This window comes from Mustela putorius, unplaced genomic scaffold (genome assembly GCF_011764305.1).
Source record: "Mustela putorius furo isolate JIRA1106 unplaced genomic scaffold, ASM1176430v1.1 tig00000508_pilon_pilon_pilon, whole genome shotgun sequence".
Classification (NCBI taxonomy): Eukaryota; Metazoa; Chordata; class Mammalia; order Carnivora; family Mustelidae; genus Mustela; species Mustela putorius.
The window spans coordinates 10665105-10687513 of NW_025421402.1; the positions used below are offsets into that span (position 1 = coordinate 10665105).

At 33.1% G+C, this 22409-nt stretch overlaps 1 protein-coding gene across 1 annotated transcript; it reads right to left on the bottom strand.

The window, feature by feature from the left end:
* Positions 1-1217: 1217 nt before the first annotated feature.
* On the bottom strand, positions 1218-22171 carry RGS18 (regulator of G protein signaling 18). Its single transcript, XM_004751490.3, has 5 exons — positions 21832-22171; positions 21004-21105; positions 19841-19902; positions 4558-4724; positions 1218-3071 (listed from the first exon to the last, which is right to left on the bottom strand). The coding sequence occupies exons 1-5, from the start codon at positions 21948-21950 to the stop codon at positions 2814-2816; spliced, it is 708 nt and encodes a 235-aa protein (XP_004751547.1). The 5' UTR covers positions 21951-22171; the 3' UTR covers positions 1218-2813.
* Between the last annotated feature and the right edge of the window lie 238 nt (positions 22172-22409).

Here is a 22409-nt window from a genome sequence, read left to right on the forward strand (position 1 = left end):
AGCAGGGAGCCTGCTTCCTCCTCTCTCTCTCTCTGCCTGCCTCTCTGCCTACTTGTAATGTCTCTCTGTCAAATAAATAAATAAACTCTTAAAAAAAAAAAGAGTTATCTCCATATTTATCCAAGAAAAGCTCATTATTCTCAAAGGACATTTATTTGATTTTAACATAAAAATTAGGAAAATGTATAATTAAAATATGATATTTAAATTCCAAGAATAAGTCCCATATTTCTGTTTACACACTAAGTCAATATATACTTGGTACTTTACAAACATTTTTAAATTTAATCATCTTAGGATCACTGTAAATGTTTTACTTCAATATTATAACTGAGAAGTTGAAATTCAAAATAATTAGGAAGCTTACTAATATACTATACTGGATAAGTGGCAGAGCCAAGATTCAAATAAATATACACCACATTCAGATAAAAGTATGCCTTTACTCTTTCCTGAAATGTGAGCTTTCATCATAATGCTTCCTTTTGCTTCCATTTGATTCCATAGTCATTTATTGAGCTTCTATCATGTATAAAATATGAGAGCATGGGTACTGACTTTTGTCTTTGAGCTTCAAGATACTCCAAATTATCTTCTATCCATTTAAAGATATTGGTTAAAAAAATGTAAGCTGTATTTCCTGTTGTTTCTTTCCTTTCACTTATGTCTAAGGTTTCTACAAAATTACACTTTACTATTAGATCAGTATCTCATATTAATATTTAGTCTGAAGTTTTCCTTCATTAACCATACTTATTTGCCATACTTTTCCTTGCTTGCGTGTCAATCAAGAGGTGCTTCAGAGAATATCAGGTGGTCTACTTAGAGACCAAAATGTAGAGACCATAGAGGATAGAGGATTAGAATCAGAAATGCTGAGCCTTTATATTTAAAAAAAATGTGTAAGGTAAAGATGCTCAAACGTAAATGAATTTCTGAAGCACACACATCTGTTTAGGTAGTCCAAGCATTGAGGTTCTCAAGGTCTCCAGCTTCCATTGTATTTCTGTAATGCCTTCAGCCAGTGCTCAGTATTGTCTGCACATTTTTACTTGGCTTTTTCACTTCTTTAATTGTTCATTTTGCTTCCTGTTTGTGACCATGTTTTCCTTCCATGGATACAAGTTCTTTGAAGTCAGACATTAAGTTCATCAAAAAGTCCTTCTATGTTTTTGAAGGGTCCCACTGAATTCTTTAAACAAGATATTGGAAAAGTATTACAAATGAAAAAGCTGTATAATATTTATTTGTGATCCTAATCAGCCCATGATATTTCCAGTGAGATCAGAAAGCTTGTATATCAAATCATAACTGTGCATGAAGCAATCAGCCTCTTTGAAAAGACACTTCTACAGAAAAAGAAAATACAAAGCAGCCAAAGAAAAATTAAACATCACTTTCTTAATTGGTTTTTGAAATGCATGATACCTTGTTTTCATATTTATAACAGTATAAAGAATTGAATTAGCATTAAGATCAGTGACAAAACACTTTAATTCTTTCTATCCCAATATCATTCTAAAATAAGAAAATACGTCTGTGTGTAGTTTGATGACAGAATGGATAATCAACAATCAGCAAGAGCACTTAGTGACCAAACAAACATTAACTGTATGAATGAAGAAGTTAAAAATATTTATTACTATAGGTGATCTGCAGTTTTTATATTTTACATTTCAACTAAAATAACATTTGCCAGAGCCAAATATATGGCATCTTTAAATACACACATTTACATGCAACACACATTTAAAATAAAATATTTCCTTAAAGCAGAGACATATATACTTACTACATACTCTTATTTGAATGATATAATATTAAATGACTCAATGAGACTTGGAAGAAAAACAATCAAAGGGGAAGTACTTTATTTACAGGATACAATGTAGCAGATGCACAAGTCTCCCCAGTCTTGGACTCCTTGTTTCTTACCTCCTCTCATTTCTAATTCTTACCCCAGTCCTAAAAGTCCAAAAAAGAAACCTAACTACTTCTGGGATAAACCTCCTCTGGGCCTCATCCAAACTACTAATTGCCCACTGCTTTAGTAGCAATTTCTGCTAGCAGATGAGAAGATGCTCGTAGTCCCAACCTTGGAGCTATATATAATATGGTCAGGTTTCTACGACTACTAGAAATGTGTTCTGCTTACTGGGTAAGCCTCTGTTCATTTAAGGATGAACCCAAATGTCGATCCCATTTTCAGTTATCAATGTAGGTCATGTTTAACCTGGAAGTTCTAAAGAGGTGAATGTGTCTTCCCCAAAGATCCTGTTTCTGGCTTATAACTAGAAGTGATACATTGTTTATTCTTGAATCAGGGTTAGTAACCCAAGAACGATGATTGTCCTCTCCTATTACAAGAACCAGATCACTTCTACTCTCTATGACTGAGATCGAAAGAGTCTTTGTCATTATGGAGAATGTGTTCTGAATATACAATATCTGAACATTAACTTTTTTTATATGTAGAAAAATTATCCAAAGTAGATATATGGTCTAAGTATAGACAATTTTTCAAAAGCTTAACTTTAACTCAACTTTATGGTCTTATAACACATTCTTATTACTTCTTTACTTTCTTTCCATTAAGTAATATGTTTTTCTGATTATGACTGGAATTAAGTCAAATAGAGGCTTGGCAGATATAGTATGTGTTGTCATAATGTTAAGTTTTGATTTCCATTTTTAAAATCCTTTGACACAATGCATTTTATTTTAAAACATGTACTCATTTGTTAGAAGTAAACATGCTATATTTTAAAAGCAGATTACAGGTTTGCCACCAAAGTGTACACAATTAATTTTCTTTATAACCAAATGGCAACATCTGACTTTACATCTTGGAACTCCGTACAGGTGAATGAACGTGATCGTTTTCTAAGATTTGTTGGTCTCTGAGGTCTTCCTTCTGTCAAGTCTAAATATATGTCAGATTTCAGAAAACGTGTGTAACTGTCTTGTTCCATAAGCTGATACACTCTGCTTTGCGCAGCATCAAAACTGTGTAGGGTAGGTTGGGTGATGCTCTTGGTAATGACTTCTTTGGTGTGAAAATCAAGGTTAACCTGGATGACAGTAATAACAAAAAGTATGATTATGGTCAATCTACTTAAGTAAACACTTGAGAAACAAACAGTGCAGGACTGATCCAATGTTGGAGTGGGCATAAAGAACTTGGTTGCTTTTGTGATTTGTTTATTTGTTTGGTTGGTTGGTTATAAGTCTAAGGATCCAGTGATTTACTCTGGGGTGACATTTCATCTGGCTCTTCTCTTTCTTTGCTCCTGGTCCTTCTCACTCTCTGCTGATTTAGAATAATGAAATATTGTAAATATCATTAAGACCATCAGATTAACCCATTTTCAACATGGAAATGAAACTTCATAGAAATTAAATTATTTTGAATGAGGGCAAAGGGTGACTTGGGGGCATATATGGGATTTCCATGCAGGGCTTTTGTTTTATCCCCATGCTCTTTTCATTTTATTATGATGCTTTCTTACAGGCAAGTATATGCTAAAAATGGATATCTTTTAAAGATAAAAAAATCCTTTAGTGGTTTTTATCAGAGAACTACCGCTGTATCTGATTCTGACAGATGTTACGTTTTCATTTGGGGTTCCTTCCTTTTCCCTCAGGGGTAACACTATACAACTAGCTGCTTTTTAAAAAATTGTTTATAAAATTGGCCTTGGGAAAAACAGAATAAAGCACTGAAACACAGAACAGATTGAGACTTATTGATACAAGAAAAACAATCATCATTCCATGTAAAATGATATCCATATAAACAATGCTACCTCATGGACATATTAATTTATAGTGAAACAGAACTCTCAACAGTGGTATACTACCAGTCCTACCATTTCAGCAAAGAAACACTATTTATTGAACACATAATATAAATATAGAAACTCTATTTAAATTATTTTTGAGGGCAGTCAGGTAATATTTGCTAGTTGTAAAATTTTATTGCTATAGTTTCAGCAGTTGTATCACACAATTATCTCACACTGTGCTTGCAGCCAGAATCACGACTATTTTTTCACTTGAACCATTGTCAAATTAGGTTTTGCTCATCTATCGATTATGAAACTTTCTTTAGCCTATCTTAAAACGGAGGAATAATTATTTTGGGGCAATCAAAATTTTGCATAGGTAGATGAGCTCACACTAAAATGGTACATTATACAAACTTTTTAATTTGTCTTGCCTTCCTCACTTATAGAAATTGTTTTGCTAAGACATTGCTTATGCTTAGGTGATTAATATGGATAAGTGAATAAATCTAAAGGCTGCAAGTAACTGTATTTACTCTTAGTCTAGAATAAAAATAACCCCAAGGAATGACTTCAGTTACACTTTAACTTTCATGGTGAAGCCTTACAATGCATTTTGTTCATATGTAGGAATTTATATAAATATCTGAATTTGCTTCAAGAAAATCTTGACCTTTCTGATAGAATATATGAGGATACCGACTTGATAAAGACAGAGTCTCTCAAAAAAGTTTCAAGCAGTTTTAAATTTTTACAATTATCTTTACTGTACCTCTTGTGGAGCATCATTCTGTATAAATTTCTCGTATATTGCTTTTGCTTTAACGATAATTTGTTGAGGGTCTTTACTTTTCTTGAAATCTTCACAGGCTATCCAAAATTCAATGTTTTCCTCACTGAATTCAGTTTTAAGGAATGTGGTAAAAGTCTTCAGTCCATCTACCAGGAAAAGAAGTGATATATTTTAACTATAGAATATTAATGCTGAGGAATTGGATTATGTGATTTTCCCCCTCCAAATATGTATACATTCCAGTTAGTTAACATGCAGTGTGATATTGGTTTCTGGTGTAGAATTTAGTAATTCATCACTTACATACAACAGCTAGTGTTCATCACAAGTCCTCATATTAATACCAACACATCTCTCCACCCACCTCTCCTTCTATATTGTATTACTTGATATTAAAGTATAACTGCAAATATTAACAGAATACCTATGGCTTCCCTCTAATGTAGTGAAGATACACACTTCTGGACACTATATGTGAGAGACCTCATATAAATTAGCTGTAATCTTCACAATTATGTAAAGTATTAATCCTGTTGAAATGAGGCTAATTATCCTACATAGACCTATCATACATGGACCTGAGCAAGAGGGACAAACCCCTACTCTGGACTTTGCTTTGGGTCTCTTTTCCTCAGTGCCTTCCTCAGGGATGTGGGGGCTATTCTATGGAACCAAGAAACTATTCCACCTGGAGCCCATTCTCCCCTCAATCCCCCCGCCCCCACTTCTAGACTATGCTTCTATACTCAGGACCCTGGAATTCCCTGTCTAAAAGCTCTGTGTTACCAGGGTTTGTACAGTCCTCTTCCCTAAGTTCATTGACTACAGGCACACAGACTCAAAAGTATGTGTACTTAGGATAAGACTTGAATTTGAAAGTTGAGGTGTCTACCCAAATATGCAAAGAGGACTTTCACAGTATGGAATTGAACCAGGCGTAGAAAGAGAAGGAAGGTAGGCATGTTGCTAATAGAACTGTGTAAAGTCTGAGAATTTTATATTTAAGCCTAGAGGTTACACAGTACATTTATAAAAATAATAAGATGAAATATGTATTTTTAACAGTTTGTTAGCTTGACTTATTGCTCTTAAGCATTTAGATATTTAATATGGGGTCTCCATTTTAACTTCTGTTCTGAGCTCCATCAATATTAGACATTGGTATCTTGTGGAAGATGGCCAGTGTTCAAATTCACGTTTAGCAAGTTACTATGTAGTCCTGAGTGGAATACTTTTCTTTCTTTGTCTCAGTTTTTCAATATTTAAAATTAACATAATCATGACACCTACCTGATTGGGCTGTTTAAACAATTAAAAACATTGATTTCTGGGAAAGATGGAGTAGGAAAACCTTCACCTTTCCCCACAGATACAACTAGATAGCATCCATATAAGTGTAAATAACCTGGAGAATGACCTAAGGCCTGGCAGAACAGACTCTCCACAGCTAAATGCAGATCCACCAGACTGTGTGCAGGAGGGAGGGACACTGCAGGCACAGAGAGGGGAGAGAAACAGACCCTCATGCCAGACACCCCAGGCTCAGCCACCATAGAAGAGCACATAACACACATAGGAGACACCCCTGAAGTGCCAGGTTCTCCGGAATAGGGAACATTGCACTAGAGGAAACCACAGGACTTCTTCATAAGACCAGTACTTTCAAGAGCAGATGTAGCTGACTTCCCTAAAACATAGAAACACACACAGACCATTAGACAAAATAAAGAGACAGGGGATATGTCTCAAATGAAAGAACAGTACAAAAGAGGAAAAATAGACTTAGGGAACTCAGCACTATCAAGTGTAATAACTTTTTCATTATATGGATCCCAGAAGAAAAAGAGAAAGGGGGGAAGAAAATTTATTTGAGAAATGATAACCAAAAAATTCCCAAATCCAAGAAGGAAACAGAAATCCAGATCTAGGGGACACAGAGAGGCCCCAATAAAATCAACCAAGGAGGTCCATACCAAGACACACAGTCATTAAAATGGCAAAAAGTAGAGATAAAGAGAGAACTTTAAAAGCAGCAAGAGACAAGAAAACAATTACATACAAGGGAAGCCCTGTAAGTCTATAAATTGCTTTTTCAGCAGAAACTTTGCAGGCTGGCATGATATATTCAAAGTGCTAAAAGAAACAAAACAAAACAAAACCTGCAACCAAGAATGCTCTATGCAGCAAGGTTATCATTCAGAAAAGGAGAGATAAAAGAGATTCCCAGACAAACAAAAATTAAAAGATTTCATGACCACTAAATCATTCCTACAAAAAAAAGTGTTAAAAGGACCTCTTTGAATTAAAAGGAAAGACCAGAAGTAGGAATAAGAAAAGTAGAAAGCATAAAAACAGTAAAGTATATCTATAAAAATTGGTTAAGGGATTCACAAAATAAATGGATACAAAGTATGATACCAAATACCTAAAACATGGAGGGTGGGGGAGAGGAGTAAAGTATGCATTCAAATGTAAGCAGCCATGAATTTAATATAGACTGTTATAGACATTAGATATTAGATGAAAACTTAAAGGTAACCACAAATCAAAACAAAAAATAGATATGCAAAAAATAAAGACAAAGGAATCCAAGTATATCATTAAAGAAAGCAAACAAACCATGAGAGAAGAAAGCAAGAGAGGGGAGAATTAAAAGTATTACAACATGCAAAGTATAAGTGATTCTGGGAAAATTGGATAGCTTTTTACAGAAGAATAAAACTCAACCATTCTCTTACACCATACACAAAGATAAACTCTAAATGGATGAATGACGTCAATGTGAGACAGGAATCCATCAAAATCCTAGAGGAAAGCATAGGGAGTAACAACTTAGACATTGGCCACAGCAACTTCTTTCAAGACACGTCTCCAAAGACAAGGGAAATGAAAGAGAAAATGAACTTATGGGACTTCATCAAGATAAAAAGCTTCTGCTCCACAAAGGAAACAGTCAATGAAACAAAGAGACAACCCACAGAATTGGAGAAGATATTTGCAAATGACACTACAGACAAAGGGGTAATATCCAAGATCTATAAAAAATTTCTCAAACTCAACACCCAAAAAGCAAATAATCATGTCAAAAAATGGGCAGAAGACATGAGCAAACACTTCTCCAAATAAGACATACAAATGGCTAACAGACACATGAAAAAGTGTTCATCATCATTAGCCATTAGGGAAATTCAAATCAAAACCACATTAAGATACCACCTCATAGCAGTTAGAATGGCAATAATTGACAAGGCAAGAAACAACAAATGTTGGAGAGGTTGTGGAGAAAGGGGAATCCTCTTACACTGCTGGTGGGAATGCAGATTGGTACAACCACTTTGGAAAACAGTTTGGAGGTCCCACAAAAAAATTAAAAATAGAGCTACCCTATGACCCTGCAATTACACTCCTGGGTATTTGCCCCAAAGATACAGATGTAGTGAAAGGAAAGGCCATATGCACCCCAATGTTCAGAGCAGCAAAGTTCACAATAGTCAAACCATGGAAAGAGCTGAGATGCCCTTCATAGACGAATGGATAAAGAAGATGTGGTCCATATGTACAATGGACTATTACTCAGCCATCAGAAAGGGTGAATACCCAACTTTTGCATCAGCATGGATGGGGCTGGAGGAGATTATGGTAAGGGAAGTAAGTCAGTTAAAGAAAGTCAACTATCATATGGTTTCACTTACTTGTCGAACATAACGAATAGTGTGGAGGACATTAGGAGAAAGAAGGGAAAAATGAAGGGGCAGAAATCGGAAGAGGAAAAGAACCATGAAAGACTGTGGACTCCAAGAAACAAACTGAAGGTTTTAGTGAGGAGGGGTGTCGGGGGATAGGTTAGCTTGGTGATAGGTATTAAGGAGTGCTCAGATTACATGGAGCACTGGGTGCTGTATGCAAACAATGAATCCTGGAACACTACATCAAAAAATAATGTACTGTATGGTGACTAATATAACACAATAAAAAAAAATTAAGATTTTAGTAGTTTTGAATATATTCAAAAAATTGTACACCCATCAAAATAAAAAAAAATAAAACATGCAAAGTGCTTAAAATGGTGACTGGCACATAGTATTATACTTTGTGGGTTTTGATGATGATGATGTTAATGGTCTTGATGACTATCATTTATTTAAGGTTCAGTCAGGTAAAGTTTACATAGTTAGAATATGACAGAATCAGAATTCATCCCTAAGACAAATTAACTTTAAAACTAGTGCTCATTGAACTTTTTATGATATTCTACTTCTTTTGGCTTATACACATTTTTTAAAAAATTAAACCTTTATTTTGAGAAAATTATAAATTCACATGTAGGAGAGAATAGAGATCCCATGTACTCTTTATCCAATTTCCACCAATGTAGCATTTTGCAAAACTATACAGTTATTGTTGAATAGTACAAGGGTTAGAAGTGTCAACCCCCTACTGCATGCAGTCAGAAATCCACTTATAGCTTTTGACACCTCAAAAACTTGAACTGCTAATAGTTTACTATTGACATGAACTATCACAATTAACCAGTCAATTAACATATATTTTGCATATTATGTGTATGGTATACAGTATTCTTAGAATTAAAAAAAAGCCAGATAAAAGAAACTACTAATAAGAAAATCACAAGAAAGAGAAAAGGTCAGGTTAAAATCTAATGGTAACTACATTTAAAGTATTGTCCTGTATTTACTTACAAAATCCAAGAGTAATTAGACCTGTATAGTTCAAAGCTCAGTTGTTTAAGGGTTAACTCTAATAAAATATCAGAAGTAAGATAATGACATACTACTATTTATTTACCCATTGAAAAATATAAAGAAGTGGGTTTTAAAAATTTATTTCATTTAGAGCAGAATTATTTCTTAAATAAATTATTTTGACAACCTTCTAATTAGTGACCCTTACTCTAGTAACCCTTGTTTCCACATCCTCATAGTTTATTATCGACATTCTAGTCAATAGTATATTTCTATATACAGATTTCATCATGTTTCTTTACTTTTTAATATTTTCCTTTCATCTCTTTCATCTCTTTCCACTATCTTTTTCATACTTTAAGCTTCAGGTACTTAAAACATTGTGCTGTAGTTGCTTGTTCACTTGTATTTCTCATGCTACTTTTTAAGATTCATGAGATGAAAACTCTTGTCTAATTTGCCACCAAACTTTGGAGTTGTGGCTCCACAAGGATCATGATTTTGTTACAAACATTACACTAAAGCCACAGGTCTTTAGTATACTAGTATTGAGGCAATACTAGTATTGAGGCAAATCACAAAGAGATGGTTTCAAAGCATCAAATTGGCCAGAAAAAATAAAGAGGATCTGTGGGGGATATAATGGGCCGCCAGAAAAATAATCCAAAACTCTTTAAAGGAAAGCAACATAGTCTAGACTCTTCTATCTTCTTTTATACTCACATACAATAAAAATTTATTAGGCATGAAAGAAATGCCTAATGTGACCATTATTAGTAACAAAAGGAGTCAATAGGAACTGACAACAAGGTATCCAAAATATTTGAAATAGCATACAAGGACAGTAAAAAAGCTATTATTGACTTGTTGAGGAACATAAATGTTAAAAAAAACATACTGAGAGATTAGATGCAAAAACTCAGCAGAGAAACTGAAACTAGAAAGTCTGGAAAGTCTAGAATTGGAATAAACTAGGGTAAAAAATTCATCGAATGGACATTACAACAAGTTAAAGACTACTTAAGAAAGGGTGAGTCAAGTGGAAGAGAGCTGAATAGAAATTATTTAATCTGGGGAGAAGTAAAGAGGTAAAGATTAACAACAGAAAAATTATGGGACAACCAGAAAATAAGATGTTAACTATATCAAAGATAACATTACATTTAAATAGACTATATACTCCAATTAAAAGTCAAAGATCATTAGAGAGATTAAAAATTAAAACTAGACTATATATTGGCTACAAGAGACATATGTTAAAAATAAAATACTACAGCGAAATAAAAAAATGAAAATGATACACAATATAGGTGCTTAGCATAAGAAATCTGTGTAAAAACAATCTGATGTGGCCTGACAAAGTGACTTCAAAATAAAGAGTATTTCCATTTCCTAATTATAAAGTGGTCAACTATTACTACTAAATAATAATCCTAAATATATATGGACTTAGTTGCAGAGCTCTGAAATACATGAAGCAAACTGGCAGAACTGAAAGAAGTAGAAATATTTACAATTATAGTTGGAGATTTTAATTCTGTTCACTTATAAATTTATAGAACATGTAGACAATATTAATAAGGTTATATCAAATTTATCATTATTGGGGAGCCTGGGTGGCTCAGTGAATTAAAGCCTCTGCCTTCAGCTCAAGTCATGATCCCAGGGTCCTGGGATCAAGCCTGCTTCCGCCTCTCTCTGCCTGCCTCTCTGCTTACTTGTGATCTCTGTCTGTCAAATAAATAAAATTTTTTTAAAAAAATTAATAAATTAAAAAAAATTAACACTATTTTTCAAGTTTACCTAATTGATAATTATATAACACTCTGCCCAACACATTTTCAAGAGCATAAGGAAGAATATCCATGATAGACACATGGTATGTAGGATGTAAAATAAATCTAAATGTCAAAAGAATGATATTTTATACAGTATGTCCTTTGCCCGCAAGGGTTTTAAAATAAAATTAATACTGGTAACATAGCTACAAATGCCTCCAGCTATTTGGAAATAAACACATATAAATTCATAGGTGAAATAAGGAATTACAAGAGAAATTATGATATATTTATAGTTGGATTATAAGGAAAGTACAGCACATCAAAATTAGAGGAGTTCAGCTTAAATAGTATTTAGAGGGAAATTTATTGCATGCAAATCTATACTAGTAAAAAAAGAAGAATATAAAGACAAGATAAAAGTTTCTACCTTAAGAAGCTTGAAAATAAGAACAAATTAAAGCCATGGTAAGTAGAAGGGAAAAATAATAAAAATAGAGGAGAAATATACATTAAAAGAAAAAAACATAGAGAAAATTAGCAAAAGCAAAAGTTGGTTCCTTGGAAATATTAGTAAAATAGAAGCCCTAGCAAGGTTGCTTCATAGTATAAAGCAAAGCAGGGGTATTACCACATATCTGACAGATATCACAAATATAATAAATATTATGAACAGTTTTACACCAATAAATGTAACTTAAATAAAATGGGAAAATTGATAAAAAAAAAAACCTACGCAAAGTGACACTGAAGAAATGAAAAATCTGATGACCTTAATCCAATTGATGAACCGACTTTATAATAAAAATATTCTCCCCTCCCCCTAGCAAATTTTGGGTTCAGATTTAGTGAATTTTATCAAACACTTAAGAAAAAGTATACTAATTTTATACAACTCCTTCCAGAAAACAGTGGAGGGATGAATACTTTCCACATCATTTTAATACAAAACCTGATATTCCTTCCTCCTCAGAAATAAATAAAATAAATATTAAGAAAGAGAGAAAAGGAAAACTATAGACAAATATCCATCATGATCTGAGATGCAAAAATTCTAAACAAAAAGACTTAAAGACTTAAATTTAGCAATGTATGAAAGGAGAAGCAAACATTCTAACATTATGGTTAAAAGAATTGTGAAATAAAGTGATAGCTTTCTTTCCTCAACTCATTTTCATTTATGCTCATTTCTTATATTCACTACTCTTTAGAATTATTCTTTATGGTCAGTGATGGCTTCTAATATAAAATGTTCCATACAGAGTGAGGCAAGAAGAATGAATCTCTATGGTGGAATTACAGAAATTGAGAGATCTTGCATTTATAACATGTTTAGAGAGGTTCTGAGGGCTAAGTGCTGCTTATATACACTATCGTATTCAACCTTTACAACAGATGCTAGGAATATGCCTTATATTCATTTTCATAGATGAGGAAACTGAGATTCAGATAAATTCAACTTCCCCAGATCTCACTTTTCGAACAAACAAACAAAGTTGTAGAAGTATATCTTTCTTAGGAAGGCAACGTTTTCTGTGGTAGGTACAGTAACAGGCCTCCATAGATGTCCATGCCCTAATTCTCAAAACCTGCGAACATGTTACCTTACATAGGAAAAAGGAGCTTTGCAGATGTGGGTATGGTTAGGGACCATGAAATGGGTAAAGTACCCTGCATTATCTAGGTGGATAATCTAATCCAGTCTGAGCACATGAGTCCTTAAAAGTGGAAGAGGAGGGCAAAAGAGTGGGTCAGGGAGATACATGAGAAGGACTATTGCTGACCTTGAATATAAAAGGAGATGGTCATGAGCCAAAAAGTGTGGTGGCTTCTAGAGGGTATGAATTGTATTGAGTTTAGAGCCAGCAACATAATGGAGACCTTGGTCCAAAACTGCAAAGAATCGAATTCTACTAAAAACCTGGAAAGGGATTCTGCCCTAGACCCTCCAGAAGAGACAATCACACCTTGATTTTTTTTTTCCCCTGATAAGACCTATACTGTACTTCTGACCTACAGAACTATAAGGTACTATATTTGTGTTTTTTTAAATCACTAAAGTTAGGGAAATTTGTTATAGCAGCAAGGGGAAACCAATACAATCCTCGAACTATGTATTTTATTTCCCCATATATATTTTTACATTTCACCAATATATTTTTTATTTCTCCTATATATAGAACTTGTCCTCTTTCTCATGAAGCACCATTTTTTTTTATGTCGTAAGCAATTTTTAAAAATATGTTAGAGATACAGAAACAGAAAATGACATGTCAACCCATAGAATAAGCAAGAATGATCAATGTAGGATATTTAACAACTTTTCTTATTTTTTAGTTTGTGTTTGATTTTAAGGTTTATTTCTTTTTTTTAATTAATCTATTTATTTTCAGCATAACAGTATTCATTTTTTCACCACACCCAGTGCTCCATGCAATCAAGGTTTATTTCTTAATGCTGTGTAGTGTGCTTTTCTCCAAATGTAGAAGGGAAATATAAATGGGTAAAGATTCTTTGAAGTATTTTGATATGTAGATTTTCCTCAAATACCTAAATATGTATGTTTCAGAGTCAAAATAAAATGCCTGCAGTCTTGCAATGAGACAATAGTCTGTTCCAGATTAAACCTAGTTTGGAAAGAGGAAATTAAGTATAAGCATTATTGGGACTGTAAATAAAGTCACATTGACCCAAGTGAAGGAAAAAACCTTTCTGATTTCAACTTTTGCTATCCATATGTCATGTATAAGTATGGTTGATCAGTTTTTATTTTATTTTTTTTTAAGATTTTATTTATTTATTTGACAGATAGAGATCACAAGTAGGCAGAGAGGCAGGCAGAGAGAGAGGAGGAAGCAGGCTCCCTGCTGAGCTTAGAGCCTGATGTGGGGCTCGATCCCAGGACCCTGGGATCATGACCTGAGCCAAAGGCAGACGCTTAACCTACTGAGCCACCCAGGCACCCTGGTTGACCAGTTTTTAAATGCCAAATTATTCCTAAAGTGAGTTAATAAAGTTATAATTTTGGGAGAAAATGACCATTACTTTTCCTATTAACAGATCTCTATTATAATAAAGTGTTCTTCACTAAACATCTAAAAGGAATCATCCATATGTCAGGCAACTGAAATTGTTACATATTAAAAATAACTTTCTTCACCTTTTATTTATAAAACACCTAGTATGAACATGAGGACTGTATTATATAATGAAATGCAGTAATATTAATTAAAATAGACATTTTAGGTGTTTGCTAAGGTCTTGACACATTGCTATATGCCTTTTATTGGCCCAGCTCCATTTAATTTTCATGTCAACCCTACTGGAGCAACCCATTTTTACAGATGAGGTTGAGGTACAAAGAGTTAAGTTGCACACTGGAAAAAGAAAAAGAAAAAAAAAAAAGAAAGTTAAGTTCCTCTAAGTTTACAGCTGGTAAAATACAGTGCAGAAGATAGAACCCAGATGTTTTTTGTTCAAAGTTATAAACTGCCATCAAACAACAAACTCCCTGCTGCTGAGGAATATGAAAGTCAATGAGTAGGCAAGACAGGCATTTATAACCCAAGGACTAATGAAGGACATTTCTGGGGGTTATTTATTCTGTTTGGAGCAGCAGAGGAAAATCAATTTGCATGGAATCCAAATAGAAACTTTCAAAAAAAAAAATAAATGCTTCTTAATATATAGTCCTTTACTAATGCACAAAATATGTGTCAACTATGTGCTCTGGGATATGCATAACAACTTTGTTACATGATTAGTCTTGAGTTTCATGTAGACATTCAGAATGAAGTCACAGAACTAACAGTGGGAAAAGTGCTATGTCCTAAACCTGCTGATAATGGGTTAATTGAAGTGAATGGGCTCAGTTGGCAAAATATGAATATATAATAAGGAAGAGTAAGTACTGATTCAAGAAATGAATTAATAATGAAGGAAAAGTAGTTCATTTATTTAAAGGCTTAAGTAAATTACTTTTTAAAAGTAACATGCCATGTTGTGCAAGATTATCCCAGCACCTTAGTTACTTCCTGTTTCTCTTACTTTGGGCAGCTACATTAAGTCAGGTCACAACGGAACCATTTGCACACAGAAGGAGTAACTTACCAAACAGTCCTTTAGAAGGCAGCAGTGGTGAATGCAGCTGCCAAAAGTACTTGATGGAACCTGGGATTAGAATTCACACTGGAAGAAGCTGACTCAATGTGTCATACAAATATGAAATGCTTGTGATTGCATGTTTCTAAATTGAAACTCTGGCATCTGTTGGAGAATTTTTCTGATGCCAAGAAATCAAATGAAACAAAAAGTCAAGAAACTCTCAGGTTGGCAACCCAAGTACGGTATTACTAGGTTGGTTGCATGTTTCCCCCTTAAATATTTGGCTTCATAGCTCTTGACCTGACACAGAATGTTGTGGTTACTTCTGCAATAATGATGTATTTATGTGATCCATTTATAATGTAGACTGGATTTTACTTACTTTTATCCTGAGACAGATTAAGAAACTGAGTGTTAGTTATTGTTAGTTATGGGTCAGCCTGATTCAGAAATTTCACTTTCCAGAACACTGGAATTCTTTATCTTGCAGAAAATCAGTAATTGAAAATTGGGAAGAGCAAGCTGAAAAGCCACAAGGTAAAACGTGTAAGGAGAAGTACTCACTTCCTTCTGCAAAGGTGAAGTACTCATTTCCTTGCAGGCTTTATTCAAAGTCAGTAGTAAGTATTTTCCACAGTATAATCGGTTTATATTTTTAAAGCAAGGGGGAGCCATGACCTACATATCCTACTTCCCTCATCATTATGAATTATTTTCTGAATCAAGTTTAGTAGAACCACAATACAGGTTGCAAAAAAGTCCAAGCAAATATTCATTAATGAAAAGGTAAAAAAATTGGAATTATTTGCAATGACCAGAAAATGTACAGGTATGTAGTAGTTGGAATATTTTCTTTACCGAGACTCCCTGCAGGAAATAACATCCTCTTTCACACATCTTTAGTTAACTGATTGAAGATGTGATGGTTAGAAAATCTCTATTTATAATCAAGTACTCTTAAATATTCTAGGTGTGTCCCTATAAAACCCTGCAAAACTTTCAATAAAGTTTACCAGCAACTAAATAAGTTCAAACTCTGACCTGTTATCTTCTCACAAATCTTGTGCTCCCACTTTTTTTTCTCATCTGTAAAAGGCACTGTCACCTTCCTATTAATATGGAATAAAATCTAGAGATTTTTGGCTGATCCTTTTTCTTCATCTCTTCATCATCTCACTTCACAATACACACACAGATTCAATCAGTCACCAAGTTCATCCGTCTTACTTTCCAAAATAGCCCTTACTTTGAGGTTAGCTTTTATATTTGTAACAATCTTGTAGGTAGTCCATAGTACATGTATAGAATTCTACTTTTCTGTCCATCAGTTTTCTAACAAACTTTCTGAACTTTGTCCCCAACTTGACTTTCCAATGTGTTTGTTCACTAGTCTGCCCCAGTGAAAGTGAACTGGTTTATTTTCCAAGTTATATCAAAATCTCTTGTCTCTCTAGCCATTTTCCTGCCTTTTTCTCAGCTCAGAAGTTATTTCTTCTTCTTCTGCCTGTTGAAATCCTGAAACATATCCGTATAATCTCTTTTAATAATTTTTAAAAGGTTACACAATACATTGCAAGTTACATAGCATTTTTAAAACTATTTAGCTAATTATTTTCAAACATATATTAGTCAGAAGAATTATTTTACTTTCAAAGATATCTTATGTAGAACCATATACATATATGTATACAAACACAATATACACATACACATAATACCACTAGAATTGATTTGCTAACTTTATATTGGTAACATTTACTTTTATAAAGTCAATTAATAAAAAGACTGATAACTAAATTCGAAATTGGTGATTATGAATCATATATAATCTGATATAGCATTTAGAAATCATTGATTTTGTATGTGTAATTAAATTATAAATTTTTATGATTCACAATTTCAGACAAATTTGTCAATAAATAAGGATGTATGCTAATATCTGTATAGAAACAAGAGGAACAGTTTATTTTAGAATAGACTTAGATTTATGGAAAAGTTATGAAGACAGTGCAGTGTCCTTATACCTCACAACCAAGTTTCCTCCTATTAACAACATCTCATATTGGCAAAGTACGTGTTATAATTGATAAACAAATACTGTTACACTTTTATTAACTAAAGTCCATACTTTGTTTAGATTTTCTTGGATTTTATCGTCTGTGGGGTTTTTTTTTTTTTTAATTTTTAAAAGAGCTAAACTACATTTGAAGGATGAAATTTGGATGAAATAGCCAGATTATCAAAACACTCCATGGATTCTGTCATTTCTGTGGAAAATAGCTAAAACAATGCTCTTTCTGTTTTAGTCTCATCTGTCTATTGTCTGTCACTCTAAGCCTCCCATTCTTTTTTCAAATTGTTTCACAACAAAGAATTACTTTATTTTTAATTCCCTAAATAAATTGCACTGGTTAATCCCCCAGGCTTATATTGGTTCTGCACTTGGATGGCCTCTCTCCTTGTCCAGCTAGTGAATTTTGATTAAACTCCCTAAAATCTAGAGTAAGAACCATCTATTTTGTGGTTCCGTTTCTAAAGTTGCTAATAATTAGCATATATTACTTTTAATATCAGCCATTTTTGTCAAAATAATAATCAAATTTCTATTGTATTTTGATTTGTATTTAGTTTGATTTATCACTGCATTTCTCATTTGGCTAAATTTAATACAATTTCCTTTTCCTTTATATAGACATGACATACAGAATTTAAGAAACGTACTCATTTAACCACAGGGGAATTTTATAAAATTTGATACTGTAAAGTCTTTCTTGAAGTGCATATATGTGCGTGTGTGTGTGTGTGTATGTGTGTGTGTATTAATGAGTGTAAGATCTTTCCTTCCTTTTTTTGTTTGCCTGGAGTCAAGACAGTAGAAATGAACTGAATTTAACCATTGCAACCAAAAGACTTTTTTAACTGATTATTATGTGCTTTATAATTTAATATTACAATAAGCTTTGCAATTAAAAATAATTGGATTTTGGAGGCATTGATAAAAGGATAATAGTAACATAATTTTTTTGTGAATTCAATATAATTTAATTAGCACTTTGATCAAGAGCAATGATAATAATGTCCAAGTGGGTCAGTGGGGCTGACTTTCATTATCATGTTGAACCCTCGTGATTCAAATTGCTGCTATTTTACAGTTCTTTAATATTTCCACCAGCAGAGAAGCTAGAGAGAGAAGCAGATTCAATTTTTTTCCATTCAGTTTTGACTACTTGTAATACAGAATGATTACAGAATGCCGGGGGAAATTTTTCTGTAGGGCTAATTACCCTTGCTGAAGGTTTCTTCTCTCTGTATGGGTCATGAGAGTAAGATGAAATTATTATGTACCAATTTATTAAGTTCAATAAATAAATACAGCTTATATCTTTCTTATAATTGAAATTTTACCTTGTAAGTTATTTCACCCAGTTGGGAATTAACTGGAAAATAGGAAAAGATTATTAAATTTATTGTTGAGGGGCATCTGGGTGGCTCATTTGGCTAAGGGGTTGCCTTCAGCTCAGGTCCTGATCTTAGGGTCCTGGGATAGAGTCCTGGATCAGGCTCCCTGCTCAATGAAGAGCCTGTTTCTCCCTCTCCCTCTGCTTGCCGCTCAGCCTACTTGTGCTCTAACTCTCTGTCAAATAAATAAATAAAGTCTTCAAAAAAATAAATTTATTGCTGTTAATTATTATTTTTCATAATAGAAGTAATAATTTACACTTGTGTAGGGTTGGTTATTGGTTTCTTATTCATCATCTCACTTAATCCTGAGAGAAATCCATTCCTTTTGGAACTAAAGACATTGTTATCTCCATTTACAGTTGAATAAACTGAAAGTCAGAGAAAGTAGGAAGATTAACTAAGACTATGCAACCATTATGTACTGCAAGAGAATCAGAGCTCAGATCTTAAAGGAACAGTGGGCTAAACTTTTCCTAGAAATAAATTTGTTTATATTATCTAAACACTTAATATTTCTCCAGTGATGTGATGGGTTTGAGCCTCCAGAGATGAAAAGACATTTGCTTCCTTATAATAAACTGTCAAATTAATTTTAAAAAAGGGTGGGGGGAGAGAGAGAGAGAGAAACAATCTAGGAAGCCAGTCCTGAATCATGGCTTATCAGTGTTGAACAGTCAAATAAGGACTTAATATTTGTTCTCATCTTCCACCTCACCTAAAAAGCTCCATCGTAAATATCCACCTGATTCTCAGCTCTTCTACAAAATTCTACTTTAAAAATAGATGATTGATATGAAGAGTGAAATATTTACAAAATTTGAAAAGAAAGTATTTTCATGATGGTTACCTGAATTTCCAATGAAAGAACTACTTTAAATTTTAGATCAATAAAATTAACATGTATAGTCAGGTATTTTAAAATGAAGGATCTCATTAAAAGAATCAATAAATTAAAAAATGTGAAACCATTAATCACAACACAAAGAGGTAATATTTCAACCACAATAAGTATTTTTAGTAAAATCAGAATATTTAAAAATTTTTCCATTTGTTTACTATTCTATTATTTAGTTATTTCTCTTGATCAGAAACTCAGATTGCTGTAAATTACTAATCAGACTACATTTTTATAACAGCCTGTTTTGTATAGTTATGTGCACACTTTGCATAATTATCCATTAAAATGTAAAGCATTTGGGGAAAAACACCACTAACCTTTATGGGAAAGCAGTTTGTCAAATGATTCACCCCATATCACTGCTTCTTCAGGGGAGACTCTGTTCAAGAAACAAAATGTTTGTAATGGAGTATGCAGAAAGTCTGTTTCTGGTTCTACTCTAACATACTGTTTAACACTGCTCTTTTCAGTCACAGGGTTTCTTCTTTTATTACTATGTAATCACTGCTCTTTTCAGTCATAGGGTTTCTTCTTTTATTACTATGTAATGAAAGTTGTATTTACATTCGAAACTTCAAAAACATTTGTCAACTTTTTTATTGATTTTGCCTATCAAACAATATGTTAAAATAACATTAAATATTTTGTCCCAAGTGTATAAATTATTTTATTTAAAATTAATCATGTGTCAGGTTAAAAACAAAGAAAAAGAGATCAGGTCAATTATCTTTTTATTTTTTTCTTTATTCATCTCTGCATATCCAGTTTAATTCAGTAAATAGAAGAACCTAAACTAACAGTAACTGTTAGCCAAACGTTTTTTTAACTGCAATTTCCTTGAAGCTCTTAACACAACATGCAACAATTTTTTTTTTTTTAAACAGACACAGGAAGTTTGGCTGATGAGTTTCTAAAGGGATAAGAAATATGTTTAAAAACTTGCAATACAACAAATATTTTATAGTAACAATTTAAAAGGTTGAATATATTTGTCATTTCATTATTGGAAAATTTTGTATTTTAGTATTTAAGTATATAAGTACATAAGACCACTTTATTTTCTGTTTGAATGGCTAAAAATGACAAAACATCCCTTTTCATGCTTTTTGCTTTTATACCTAGAGGCATTTTTTCAAACTACTAAGGAAATGAATAGCTCTCCTCTATGACAATATTACATTGTGAAACTCTTAAATTAATGAGTATTTCATCAGTTTATAAGGAGTAAAATATATCATTTAAAATTGACAGGTATATAATTTTAAAAGCGCACCTTTAAATTTTTATAAGGTTATTTAATTTAAGCCATTAAAGTGTTTTAATTTTATGGAATATTCCTAGTTTTTTGAAATGAGATCTCTAACCTTCCTTATATTACTGTGTAATTTCCAATAAAATGGAAATCCCTAATTTCCTCTTTCTTAAACCTTTAATGATAGAATCAGCAAAATCTTCCCTCAAATAATTAAAAGTTATTCACCTTGTTTCTTTGGCCAAGTGCCCAGATCTACTGGAGTGGGTTTCTTCATGAAACTCAGGTTTCTGCACAAGAAGACTTAACCTATTTCTTTTTTCCTTAGCTCTGAAAATGAAAAAGTGTTAGCTTCAGGACAATTTGGATGACAATTAAAATATTTCCTTCTAACTGTCAAATAAATCTGGGATTGGTAATCACCTGAACACCTTTTCTCGCCAACATTCACCCCCCACACACACACTCACAATGGTTTTCCTAGTGAATTTCATTCAATTTGCAGAGGAATTAGGATAGCGTATGTGAAATATATTTTGCTTTTTTCCCCTCAGTGATTGTAAAGTATTTGAGATTATATTTCAATTAAGATTGTCACTAGTTGTTCTGTGTGGTTAAAATTGTTGTACTTTTTCAAAGAGAAAAACATTTTAGGGGAGCCTGGATGGCTTAGTTGGTTAATCGTCTGTCCTGGGCTCAGGTCATGATCCGGATGTCATAGGATCTAGACTTACATCAGGGTCCCTGCTTGGTGGGGGTTGGGGAGGATCTACTTTTCCCTCTGCCCCTCCTTCTGCCCTTCTCCCTGGTCATGCTCCCTCTCTCTCTCTCTCTTTCCATCAAATAAATAAATAAAATCTTAAAAAAACAAAAACAAACCCAACACTTTAGATTTAACAGATGTTTACTCCTAATAAACAAAGACCTTTTTCCCAGTTGTAACACTACATTCAATATATTTTCAACCACATACTTTAAAAATAAGTGCTAACAAATATTCAACATCAATCATGTTTTTAAAAGTATAAAACTGATTTTAAAAATTATGATTTTTACCTGATTTTCGCTTCTTTGCTTGTTTCTTCTTTTCCTGAACCATGTATTAACTTGAAAAAAGCTTTTTCTTTTGACTCACACATATTTAATTGAGGAAAGAAAACCAATGATGTTTCCATCTTCTCTCTCTAAAATGAAGAGATGTCTAATTTATTACATCCTTCCCCTGTTAATGCTATTTCATTGTTATACATGGTATAATAAAAGTTATCTTAACTCTGTCAGCAGTGCTTAAAAAAATAAAGTAAAAATAGAGTCAAGAGCTGTGTTTCTCTCTCCACAAAAAAGTAGAACTGAGGAACAGAAGTACAATTTGGTCCTAAGTTGTTTAGGGAAATGATACTACAAATTTTCAAAATGACTCTTGGTCTCTAAGATAAAGACGGGTATTACAACAGTGCAACTTCTCTTTCTAGTTTGTGCAACCAGAATGATGCTTTAGTAGACCCAAATGACACTGTCATTTCCCACAGGAACTTTAAAAAAAAATTTTTTTTAAAGGCTTTATTTATTTATTTGACAAAGAGACTCAGAGAGAGCAAGCATGAGCAGACGGAGGGACAGAAGGAGAGAGTGAA

What these genes read in the sequence shown, in the direction of transcription:
- RGS18 (XM_004751490.3), bottom strand. Translation starts at nt 21,950, where the DNA reads ATGGAAACATCATTGGTTTTCTTTCCTCAATTAAATATGTGTGAGTCA. An exon ending in AGCAAAGAAGCGAAAATCAG is followed by an intron (nt 21,106 to 21,831) that starts GTAAAAATCATA and finishes TTTCATTTTCAG; the next exon opens with AGCTAAGGAAAAAAGAAATA. An exon ending in CAAACTGCTTTCCCATAAAG is followed by an intron (nt 4,725 to 19,840) that starts GTTAGTGGTGTT and finishes TTTTCCTGGTAG; the next exon opens with ATGGACTGAAGACTTTTACC.